The sequence below is a fragment of the Pituophis catenifer genome, unplaced genomic scaffold, assembly GCF_029215685.1.
Source record: "Pituophis catenifer annectens isolate HBS135680 unplaced genomic scaffold, rPitCat1.0.hap2 SCAF_11, whole genome shotgun sequence".
Taxonomy (NCBI): domain Eukaryota; kingdom Metazoa; phylum Chordata; class Lepidosauria; order Squamata; family Colubridae; genus Pituophis; species Pituophis catenifer.
Window position 1 is genome coordinate 28,237,484 of NW_027256891.1, and position 11,877 is coordinate 28,249,360.

The window sequence follows — 11,877 nt, forward strand, 5'->3', positions numbered from 1 at the left end:
GACTTCATTTCCCGGCGCGCAACGCGGCAGGAAGCCCGTCCCGAAGCAAGCGCGCGCGAGGCTCGCTCGGCCCGGGGCGCTTATGGACGGCTTGCCGCCGCCGGTCTACGTGTACGGCGCCGAGTACGTGGCGCGATGCGACTCCCTGTGCAAGGTCCCGCGGCGGGTGCGTGGTGGTGGGGGGCGCTTGGTGGGGAATGTTGGGGGGCGCTGCCCGCGCGGGGAGGAGCTGAGCCGGCGCCCGTCTCTCTCCGCAGGCCAGCATGGTGCACGCGCTGGTGGAAGCCTACTCGCTGCTGCAGCACATGAGGTAGGCGGGCGGGCGGGCGGGAGCAGCGGCGCCGTCGTTGCCGTCCCGGGCTGGGGGTCTGGCCGCGGAGCCCGCCCGCCTGAGCGTTGCCTTCCTAGGGTCGTCCAGCCGCGCCCCGCCCGCATGGAGGAGATGGCGGCCTTCCACACCGACGCCTACCTGCAGCACCTGCAGCAGGTCAGCGAGGACGGCAACGAGGACCACCCGGACTCCGCCGAGTTCGGACTCGGTGAGCGGCGGACGGAGACCCCGCGGCCCCCTACCCCGCCGCCGCCACGCCCTCGCTAATTCGTCCCTCTCCCCTCCTCTCCCCCGGCAGGCTACGATTGCCCGGCCAGCAAGGGCGTCTTCGAGTACGCGGCGGCGGTCGGCGGGGCCACCCTGACGGCGGCGCGGTGCCTGGTGGAGGAGAAGGGCCGGGTGGCCATCAACTGGGCCGGCGGCTGGCACCACGCCAAGAAGTACGGGCCGGCGGGGGGGCGGGGGGGGCGCTGGGAACGGCTTTCCCCCGCCCTTTTGCCTCTGCGCCCCGGGCGGCCTCGCCGAGCTGCAACGTCTCCCTCCAGGGACGAAGCTTCGGGCTTCTGCTACCTGAACGACGCGGTGCTGGGGATCCTACAGCTGCGCCGGAGGTTCGACCGGGTTCTCTACGTTGACCTCGACTTACATCACGGGGACGGTAAGGCTCCCCCGGCTTAAACGGGGTGGCGGTGGTGACCGAGAAGGCGCTCTGCCTGGAAGCGGGTTTTCCCCAAGGCAACGACTCAAGGAAGTGAATCGCCTTTGGATATGAATCTCTGGATGGCAAAGCCGAAGGTGAACAAAAGGGGGAGGGGGCGCCGTGGAGGGCACTCTGGAAGGGGGTTTCTAAACTGGCAATGTCTAGATCGGGTCAGCAACCTGTGGCTCCAGAGCCGCATGCCTCTCTTTGGGCCCTCTGCTGATGGAGAAGCGGCCAGGGCAGAGACAGAGACAGACAGAGAGAGGAGGGGGGGGGGGAGAGAGGGAGAGGAGAGAGAGATGTGTCAAAAGGATTTTGTGGTTCCTGGTGTTTTTTAACAATTGGTTTTCTGCCCTAATGACTGGCTGGGTAGGTGTGGCTGGGGGGGGGTCATGTGACTGGTGGAAGTGAGTGAGTTGAGTTGGCCACGCCCACCCAGGTTTTGTGGCTCCCAGATGTTTTCTGTGGGAAAGGGGTCCAAATGGCTCTTTGAGTATTTAAGGTTGCAGACCCCTGCTCTAGATGTTCTCCAGGGTTTCTTCCAACCCTTTGATCCACTGGGTGTATCCTGTGACCTCCAGGTCCCAGAGATGTTGCAGTGCTTTTCTTGGCTTCAGTCCTCTTCCTTTGCCTGTTTTGGGACTTTTTTCTGTTATTTCTCTCAGTCTTTCAATGCCTTTCAGGGAAACTGGGCCTGCCCATGTCCTGACAAGATACAGGTAGCGCTCGACTTACAGCAGTTTGTTTAATGACTGTTCAAAGTTACCGTGGCACTGAAAAAAGTGACATTGCCATTTTTCACACAACTATTGCATCATTCCGAGGGTCATGCGATCAAAATTCAGTCACTTGGCAACTGACTCGTATTTATGACCGTTGCAATCCTGGGGTCACATGAATGGGAAAGCCAGATTCACTTAACCGTGTTACTAACTTAACAACTGCCATGATTCACTTAAGAACTGTGGCGAGAAACATTGTAAAATGGGGCAAAACTCACTTAACAAATGTCACGCTTTGCAAAACAAATTTTGCGCTTCATTGCGATCGTAAGGGGAGGACTTCCTGTAGTAGAGGGGGTGTTTGGTTAATGACCCATTCAGTGACTGTTCTGAACAAGCGGTAGTTGGAGCTCTGGCCACCATCACACGGTCATCCTTTGTGGTCTGTGCTAGCCTTCAGTGAGCAGAATCCTTGGGAGGTGTCTGGAGGTTGGGATTGCTCTGGCTGGGTGGTGGGGTCACCTGAGGTCACGCTTTATGGCTGTCACATCCTGGTCCCAATTGCCATTGTTAACTGAGGACTACCTGAAAAGGCCCCATGCCAGGTGCTGAATTCTGACGGGAGCTGGGCGAGACTGACTCCTGGTCGGGCACAAAGGACGTCTCCCTCTTTGCTGTCTGCGCAGGTGTCGAAGACGCTTTCAGCTTCACCTCCAAAGTTATGACGGTATCCCTGCACAAGTTTGCTCCTGGATTTTTCCCAGGCAAGTGATTTCTTTACCACGTTGGATTCTGCCTTGCGGGAGGATGCTTCTTTATGGGGAAAAGATGGAAGGGTGACCCAGCCTTGCATTTCTATGTGCTGACCTGAGCCTTTCTGCCTACTCAGGAACAGGAGATGTGACAGAGGTGGGCTTGGGGAAGGGGCGCTACTACAGCGTAAATGTACCCCTTCAGGATGGCATCAAGAACGAGACGTACTATCAGATCTGCGAGACGTAAGCACCTGTTCATCCGGGCCCCTCTGCTCAGGAGGAAGAGTTCCTTCTGTCTGGGCTTCCCTGCCCTGTGGGAGGAAAGAGCCGAAAGGCTGAATGGGCCCTTCCCTACCCCAGAATCCAAGCTGCTGATTCGGCTTGGCTTGCCTGCTCAGAGTCAGGAGAAATTGGGGGGAGGGGGGCTTTCCCCTGGCAGCTTTGTCTCGTCCTCTTTTGGAGTGGTCCCACTTGGCAGCCCACAGTGGAATTTCATTTTCTCAGAATTGCTGGCATGTTTAGTGCCGTTTCTTAAGGAGTATCCCAGAACGGTAGCTATTCTAGAATCTTTGCCTGCCCCTACGTTTGTCCTTCCCGGGCTTTGCCCTCCCCCCCCCCAGTAGGGCAAAAGATCCTCGAGAGGAGTCCACAGGGAGGGATGGCTGACCCTCAGCAGGGGAGAGATGGGTCCAGCAGTTTCCCTCCCTGTTTCATTCTGCAGGGTGCTAAAGGATGTGCATGCCGCCTTCCACCCTGAAGCTGTAGTCCTGCAGTTGGGAGCAGATACGATTGCGGGGGACCCCATGTGTGCATTCAACCTGACCCCAGAGGGGATCGGCAAGTGCCTGAATTATGTGCTGCAATGGCAGCTGCCGACCCTTATTCTGGGGGGAGGTAAGCAAGCGAGAATGCAAGTGTGGCATCAGGCACGCAGGTGCAGGGAAATGTAGATCGGGGACGGAGCCCCAAAGGTCGGCTGCGCTGATCACGGTCTAGTAGTGGGAGGTGCTTCAATTTAGGGGCAGCCTGGAATCTTGATTTTTTTTAAAGTCAAATCCTTAAAGATTCCATAGCGTTAAAAATGAAATGGCCTCAGCACAACGTTCTACATCAACTACAGTGTTTCTTGCTGGGTCAGTGAAGTGGCTTCCATCAATTCTGCAAGCCCACCGTTTGCATCACTGAGCCAGTCGGCTTCTGCAGCTGCGCGATGCTTCGTGCTCTTCTAACTGGGACTAGAATGGCTGTGGTGGGCAAGTGCTTTTCACTTTCTTTTCTCTTTGCCCTCTTCCTTATGTGGTGTGGTGTCTCGTTCCCTCCTGGAGACAGGAGGCTATCACCTTGCTAACACTGCCCGCTGCTGGACATACCTGACTGGAGTCATTCTGGGGAAAACGTTGCCCTCTGAAATTCCCGATCACGAGGTAAGGCTCAAGCCCCCCTTCCCTGCCCCAAGCACAGGAAAAGGACTTCCCTTAGTCATGGACTCCCTGTGAAAATAGCCTCTGTTTTATTTACCTTGGGTAGCCGAGAATGCTTGAGACACTGCAATACACACATGATGATATACGTTTGAAGGAACTCACCGCTGCTCAAGGCAGAGGCTGGGAATGCAGGGACAAAGTGGGTGGCTGGCCCAGGGCAGCCAGGCACACGCAGGCCACCCCAGGCTGGCTCCTGAGAAAAGGCCTTCCTCTCCAGTGCTTGTTGGGATGCAGGTGGGGGAAGGGGGTGCCAGGGTTCCTCCCCTTTTCCCTTCCACCTGACCTTCCCTCTCGGGCAGTTCTTCACGGAATACGGTCCTGACTACGTGCTGGAAATCACTCCAAGCTGCCGGCCAGACCGGAACGAGCCTCAGCGCATCCAGGAGCTCCTTGGCTGTGTGAAAGGTGGGCCCCCTCTTGCTCCAGTCTGGAGGCTGATCTGAGGGTGGGACCGGAGGGCTCCAGCAGGAGACAGGCTTGGCATGTTCTCTCTCTGCAGGACACCTGAAACATGTGACTTAGTGGGAAAGAGGGCTCCCTTCTCTCCAGAGCCACTGCACCAGGGAGCAGCTGTCGAAGAGTCTGCAAAGAAACTGCACGGAAATGCGAGTCCTTCAGGCTGCGGTCCGGGAGTTGTTTGTGCAGCTTGGAGCAACAGGGTGTTAAAGGAAACCTCCCCCCCTCCCCCAGCCTGGACTTCCAGCCTCGTCCCTTGCAGAGGCAGCTCATTCTGGAAGGAGTGGAAGGCCCCAGCCCTGGGCCTCTTGGACTGGCAGGAGCACAGCAAGATGAGCCCCCTTTCTGTTGGTCTTTTTTTAAACAGCTGTTTGCCTTGAAATAAAAAACTGGATGACTTTGCCTTTTCTCCTGGTGTGTGTTCCTTACATTCTCCTTGGACTAAGAGCTGTCAATAGCGTTTTCCATCTTGTGGCAATGAGTCCCACCGGTTTCTTTAGTGAGCCTCAAGATTGCACTTGATGGGAGTGACAAGGAGGAAAATGCTCCCCCACCTGGTGACTTCATAGAATCCAAGGCATCTCCTCCTTGTTTTGCTTCTCCATTTCCCAGTGAAGCATCCTCCAGCATTGCCAGCACCCGGCTTGCAGGTTCCCTGGGTGGCCCTTTGGGCTCTGCAGTCAGCTGCCCCCCTCCCCCATTCCTGGCAGTAGTGGCCCCGGGCGGGAGATGCCGCAGACGGGAATTCCAGATGTGGCTTGTCAATAGTGGCCGCAAAGAGTCCCCTTCTCCAATTGCATTGCGCATGTGTGCTCTGACTTTGGAGGCCGTGTGGCACTGCGCTGCGTGGGCGGGTGGAGGTGATGGAAAGCATCTCTCGGAGTAAGAACCATTGTGGCCGCTTGGGGGAGCTGGTCGCTGTCGCCTCTGAGACTTTCTGGACGCGCGGAGCCGCCGTACTTCAGCCCGGATATCCGGCCGGGGGTGGAAGCTGCGGCCTTTTCTCGGCGGAACGCGGCCATGGTGAGTACGCGGCTCTCGGCTCGCACCTCCCGGAATCCCTCGCCATCCGTCGGCCTACTCTGAGCGGAGCGCCCCGGTTGGAGGCAGGAGGACCGGCAGCCCGGCAGGGCACCACGCGGCCGCTGTTTGGCAGCAAGAGCCCTTCCCGGTCCCAAGGAAGGCCGGCTTCGGAAGAAGCGAACGGAGGGGCCGGGTCGCTCTCGCAGACGGTCTGCTCCAGGCCAGGAATCCGAGCCGGGCCGCCGCAGCTCCGTTGAAGGGCGGCTGCGTTCCGGGGAAGGGGCTCGCTTGCCTTACCCGACCATCTCTAACTGCTGCTTTGCGTGGTTCTTGCAGGCTCGTGGACCCAAGAAGCACCTGAAGCGGGTGGCCGCTCCGAAGCACTGGATGCTGGACAAGCTGACAGGAGTCTTTGTAAGCTGGACCCTTCAAGCACGGGGTGGGGGGGGGGGGTGGGGGGGCCGATAGTTCCCTGTAACGTGGCCTGAAGGGGCTGCTGGCGCCGCTTCCGCTCTTGGGCTTTGAGCGATTTGCAGAGATGCGGTTGTGGTAGAGGCCTTCCACTACAGTCATCCTCCTTGCATTCTTGCTCCAAATCACAACTTCACTGCGTTGTTGTTTAAAATAACGCTGCAATTTATGAGCGTGGCATATACTGAATGGAGGAGGAAAGGAGCCTGCTGTGTTAAGCTTTTCCCACAAAAGCTGCCTGCGATTGATGCTTGTGAGCATCCCTGCCATGTGGATGCCTTGTCCTCTTTGCTGTGTGCTGAAGGGGGAATGGCAATAAAAACTCATTTTTGAGTGGAATTATAGCTCTGGATAAAAACTATTCAGAAAACTATTCAATTGTTCTGTATCTTCTGCCAGAAGACAACAGTCCAAAAAAGATGGTAAGCAGGATGGGAAGAGTCTCTGAGAATGTTATGCAACTTTCTCAAACAGCGAGATTCGAAGATGTCATCCGGGGCTGGTAGCTGAGCCCGGTGATATTCTGGGCAGTTTTAATGATTCTCTGTAGAGCTTTTTTATCCGCTACAGAGCTGCTCCCATACCATGCAAGAATGCTATATGTCAGGACACTCAGTGGTGCTGCGATAGTAGGACAGAAGTAGATGCTGAGATAGATTTATCTTCCTGAGCATTCTCAGGAAGTACAGCCTCTTCTGTATAATGTGATGACCAGAAGGGCTAGGAATAGCAACACCCACGTGGGGGAGGAAGCGCACTGGGAGATACTGGCTCAGCCCCTTGCCCTTCTGGGAGAGACTAAAATATTTATTTATTTATTTTTAAAACTTTTATACCGCCCCCTCTCCCAAAGGACTCAGGGCGGTGAACAGCCAAAATTAAAAAACATACAATATAAACATTAAAATACTATAAAAACAAAATTAAATTTATCTTTGGCTTCCCCAATTAAGCAGAGAGTGCAGACAAAACCATTAATGAGTGCTGTCTCTTAATATCTTTGAGTGAGGGAAAGTCAGGCTACAGTTCAGCTAAATAAATGGTGGCCGGTTTCATGGCTCATTCCTGCGTTCTCGAAATGGCTTTGCGGGAATATTGTGGCTCGTGTGTGACTTTCCACTTTCTTTGTATTTACAGGCACCCCGTCCATCGACAGGACCCCACAAACTGAGGGAATGCCTCCCACTTATCATTTTTCTCAGGAATAGGCTTAAGTACGCCCTGACTGGTGATGAGGTCAAGAAAATCTGCATGCAGCGGTTTATCAAGATTGATGGCAAAATCCGCACAGATATTACCTATCCGGCTGGATTCATGGGTTAGTGAAAGTTAGTTCGTGCTGGGCTGGGGAGGGCAATCTGTAGATTAGAAGAGGGAGAAGTGTCCTTTTGATATTTCCTTAAGCTTGCTGCTCATCCAGGAAACGTAGTTCTGTTGTTTAATTCTAATAAAATGCTTTGAAAGAGTCCATTCCACAAATAATGTATCCAACATTAAGTAACAGAGCTCACCTTCTCCAGCCTAGGGTATCCCCAGTTGTTAGATGTCAGCTTCCATAAACTAGGCCAGTTTCTGGGTAAGTGGTTATGGAAACCAGCCTGGCCCATCTCCATTATGCAATAGCCCTCACTTGCTTCCAGTTTTCCCCATGTGGCATCTGACTTGCTTTGGCCTCTTTCCCTGGGTAGTTTTCTGTACAGCCTTCTGTCTTTGAGCTATGCCACGTTTCACTCTTTAGATCTCAGAAGAATCAAAACCTCTCCTGAGATCTGAAGAAGCAACACATCAAAAGACAAAACCATGCAGTGGCAAAGCCATGTACTTTCTCTTTTGGAAGCCAAGGACGTGTCTCCCAATGCCTTTGTTTTTGGCTGATTCCTTATCAGATGTGATCAGCATTGAAAAAACAGCTGAGCACTTCCGCCTCGTGTACGATACCAAGGGACGCTTTGCCGTTCACCGCATCACGCCAGAAGAAGCCAAGGTAAGCCTGCTAGCCAACCAGTATTGGAAAGACGGAATTGTATTCCTTGACTAAGAAACTGAATGAATATCAATCAGAATAAATGTGCTCTGAAACTGGGACGTTGTTGCTCCTGAACATTTGTCCTGATGTCTTTTGTTGTTGCCTTATTTAAGTCCTGTTTTTGGAGGGTGGTGAGTAAAATTGACCTCTGAACTTTCTGAGTAGCAGATGGGTGGGGAAAATTCCTTCATTTCCTGGAGTGCATCTTGCCGGGTTCCTGCTCTCAATGCTGAGAGGATCTGGGGTGGGACCGTCCTCGGGAATGGTTTTTCATGCTAGGCCTTGAGTCCCAGGATAGGCCGAGGTAATACAATTTGGAGGGTTGTGCTAATGCAGTCATATCTGGCGCAAACCTTGTTCCTTGGACCTGCTCCCAGGCCCAAAGAATTAGCGGAAGCTCCTTGATCCTCTCCAGATCCTCCTTCAATTCTAGCCTGCTGCCTGAAGGAAAGGGATTGGGAGAGTGGCCTGAAGCATCTGGTGGGCTCCCTGCTCTAAGCAGCAGGGTCTACTTCCCGGCCTAACACTAGCTGGCCGGCAGATCAACAATAGGGGAAGACTTGTCTGCTGTTCTTTTAAAAGCTTTATAATGGCAGAAGCCCCTTCTGGCCCAAGTAATTCTCTCTGTTGGTTGTCTTCCCAGTACAAGCTGTGCAAGGTTAGAAAGATCTTTGTGGGCACCAAAGGAATTCCTCACCTTGTCACTCATGATGCCCGAACAATCCGGTACCCAGATCCCCTCATCAAAGTGAATGACACTATCCAGATTGATTTGGAGACAGGCAAGATTACAGATTTCATCAAGTTTGACACAGGTTTGTTTTAAGTGACTTAACTGTGGGGGGTGGCCAGACTCCCATGGGTCTGTTTTTTAGGGGTTGTGGTTTGTGTCTTGAGGTGTCTGCCATGGAGAGCAAAACACCTGCTCTTTAGACGTGGGCTAACCATAGTTTTTGTGGGATAGTGTCTGTGTTCATGAAAGCCATTCTGTGGGGCCAAGGGTTAGCCTTTGGTTAGAGAACAGGGATGATCTTATGGGCAACTTCTTCCTTTTCCACCTGCAGGCAACTTGTGCATGGTGACTGGAGGAGCTAACTTGGGGCGTATTGGTGTAATCACCAACCGGGAGAGGCATCCTGGTTCATTCGATGTGGTTCATGTTAAGGATGCTAATGGCAATAGCTTTGCCACCAGACTGTCTAACATCTTTGTGATTGGAAAGGTAAGCTGCTGGCAGCGGTTCTGCAGTGCATGATAGAGAATTGGCCAGGCGCTTCTCACGACCTCCTTTGAGGAGCAAAGACATGAACAAGGAGAGCCATTGTCGGCCCTCCTGATTTGTGGGGAAGGGGCCTGGATCTGTCATCCGCCTTCCCTCCTGGTTGAGCAGTTACGGTGTTGGTTTCTACCTGCCAAGAGGGAACTTGTGCAAAAGGATGCATTCTTAAATCATACCATCATAATTTTATGATTTCTGAATTTTATTGATAAAATTCTCAAATTCTTAATCAGTTCAGAAATCATAAAACTATTCAGTATATCTTTGAAAATGAAAGCCTAAATACCCTGAATATTTCAAATGTCCTTGAAGAAAGATTGCTTGAATCTTTTTGCGATGGGAGCAAGAACTGTTTTTTTAAAAATGAGTTGGAGCACAAGTGTTCACAGATGGGAACATTAATGGTAAATAACTACTAGGGTTAGATTTTGATCTTGAACTAGTATTAGTCTAGTCCATCTGGTGCAGGGTGGATAAAAATCAATGATTTTTTTAAAAAAATCAAAAAAATCAGATTTTTTTAAATTTAAATCGGATTTTTTTTATTTTTATCAAATTTATTTTAATAAAAAACTTTTGGGGTAAAAATCTATCGTAAGATAGTTTTCTATTTAAGATACATAAATAATTTAGTTTATTCAGCATGAAATGGAGCTTAGTTATGTAGTATGAGGCTGTATATTCTGCAACACTGGGACTATCGTTGAGTCAACAGTGGGTCAAAGGAGTAGCAGAGATGGCAGTTGCTCTTTAAAAATTATGATTTAAATCGAGTTTATTTAAATCAAGCCTTTTTACTAGTGATTTAAATCATGATTTAAATTGTGATTTAAATCAACTCGATTTAAATCAAATCCACCCTGATCTGGTGAGAATTGTCAGTTTGATTTCTTTTTTTTTTCCTATCAATAATTTGCTTTCTCAGTTTGTTAGATTGTATCCCTCAAAATTCAGTTCTATTTGTTTATTAAGGATGCTTAGACTGAGGAGCACCGAAAGCCTCCTCTTCTGATCTGATCCATGCTGATCTGGCTATTGGAGGGGGGGAATGGCCCAGTGGCTTTCCAGAGATAATCTTGCAGAGCTGGAAGTGGATCATGGCATTCTGGAATGTCTAGAATCTCTTCAGTTGGGCCCAATACTACTGACCACCTCTCAAGCAACCAGATCGTTATGGTTCGGAAGAAAGATAGGATGTTTTGCTTCTAGCATTCCCAGGAATGGCGGGGCAACGTATTTCCCCCTAACGTGTTTCCCTTTCGAACTTCAGGGTAACAAGCCTTGGATCTCTCTGCCTCGTGGAAAGGGAATCCGCCTGACTATTGCTGAAGAGAGAGACAAGAGGCTAGCAGCTAAACAGAGCAGTGGTTGAGCCCCTGAGGTGCTGTGCAAAGCCCGACCAGATTGATTTCCGGTGTGATAAATAAACCTTTTCCATACTTCTCTCTGGGCTTCTCTCTCCTTGTCTGCCTTGGCTCTCCTAGAGCCTTTCTGTGTTCTACAGTAGAAAATATGACGACATGGGGAGCAGGGAATTTCACGAGGCTTCCGTCCTCAGGGTGCCTTCTGCTGTTCTCATTTCTCTTGGGTTAGTGGCCAATTCTGGCAGAGGTGAGTTTTCAGTTAAATATTTCTGTCCTTGTGGGGAATTACCCCACCTGGGGCATTTTGTTCCTATGCCACAAGAGACAGAGGACTCTTAAGCCACCATCTGTTTTCTCTGTTCATGAAAGAAACAGCCAGATGCGTCAGGAAGGTCAGTCTGTAGAGTTTATGAACACGTGTATATGCATGTGAAGGGAATATTCCGAAAGCATTGGAGAAATGAGGAAGAGGAGGAGGCACTTACTGAAGAGATTGCAGTTGGTTACATAGGATTTTATCCTTAGCAAGTCTTGCACGTTTACTGGGTCAGCTCTTTCTGGCAGTTTTTTATAAAATCTTTTTACAAAAGGGATCTTGGTTCAGGCCGCACAAGGATTTGAATCTGGGAATAGAGGAACTAGACTGGCCCTGCATTGCAAAAACCTCTGAGCTGAGATCTTTGGGGGCTGTAGATGATTGCTTGGGAAGGTTTGACCAGAATATCTTGCCTTCACTGATTTCCAGGGTTAGCAGGGCTGGCCTCAGCCCCTTACGTTCGCTTTGGTTTGCATCCGGTGCTCCCCTTGCCGTGTTCCAGATCTAGACTTTGCAGTAAACGGCCGACCTCTGTGTGCTCAGAGTCTTCCGAATGTAATAGGTGCTCTGAATCCTTGGAAGCCAAGCTGCCGGAGTCACTTCCACCAAAGTCGCTGTCATCTGAAAATGGCAACACCAGAAGCTTGGTTTGTGACTGGCAGCTAAGTGCCCCACCTGAACCCTCCATGGGTGGGAGGGGCCAAGCACTGTGTGTTGGATCAAAAGAGCATCAGAGGGTCAGTCAGTGTTCTCTAGGGGATGGGGGACCTGTTGAAGCCAGCAGTAGCAACCTGGACCAGGTAAGGACGGGATAATTTGCAGCGGAAGGCCAAATTGAGGGAAGGGGCTGGCAAGGAAAGGTTTCAGAGGCTGCAACGGTAACGGGAAACAGCAGGTTCTCAGGCAACTGAATGTCTGAGTTTGCAACAAAGGGTTCTGTTGTTACCAAG

At 51.4% G+C, this 11,877-nt stretch overlaps 2 protein-coding genes across 8 annotated transcripts; both read left to right on the top strand.

Annotated features, from left to right (window-relative positions):
* The first annotated feature begins 40 nt into the window (after positions 1 to 40).
* On the top strand, positions 41 to 4,850 carry HDAC8 (histone deacetylase 8). Of its 7 annotated transcripts, none has more exons than XM_070951852.1 (11): positions 41 to 123; positions 258 to 310; positions 409 to 539; positions 630 to 771; positions 877 to 989; positions 2,440 to 2,517; positions 2,643 to 2,751; positions 3,230 to 3,402; positions 3,838 to 3,932; positions 4,292 to 4,397; positions 4,492 to 4,850. In XM_070951852.1, exons 2-11 carry the CDS (start codon positions 264 to 266, stop codon positions 4,512 to 4,514), a joined length of 1,017 nt encoding a protein of 338 aa, XP_070807953.1. In that variant the 5' UTR covers positions 41 to 123; positions 258 to 263; the 3' UTR covers positions 4,515 to 4,850. The 7 variants fall into 7 exon arrangements, 6 of the variants coding, with proteins under 6 accessions (XP_070807953.1, XP_070807951.1, XP_070807952.1 ...); XM_070951850.1 differs by having other exon boundaries at positions 49 to 166; XM_070951851.1 differs by having other exon boundaries at positions 49 to 154.
* Positions 4,851 to 5,438: 588 nt separating this feature from the next.
* On the top strand, positions 5,439 to 10,692 carry RPS4X (ribosomal protein S4 X-linked). Its single transcript, XM_070951676.1, has 7 exons — positions 5,439 to 5,471; positions 5,808 to 5,885; positions 7,080 to 7,260; positions 7,829 to 7,926; positions 8,612 to 8,783; positions 9,033 to 9,190; positions 10,518 to 10,692. Exons 1-7 carry the CDS (start codon positions 5,469 to 5,471, stop codon positions 10,617 to 10,619), a joined length of 792 nt encoding a protein of 263 aa, XP_070807777.1. The 5' UTR covers positions 5,439 to 5,468; the 3' UTR covers positions 10,620 to 10,692.
* The last annotated feature ends 1,185 nt before the right edge of the window (positions 10,693 to 11,877 follow it).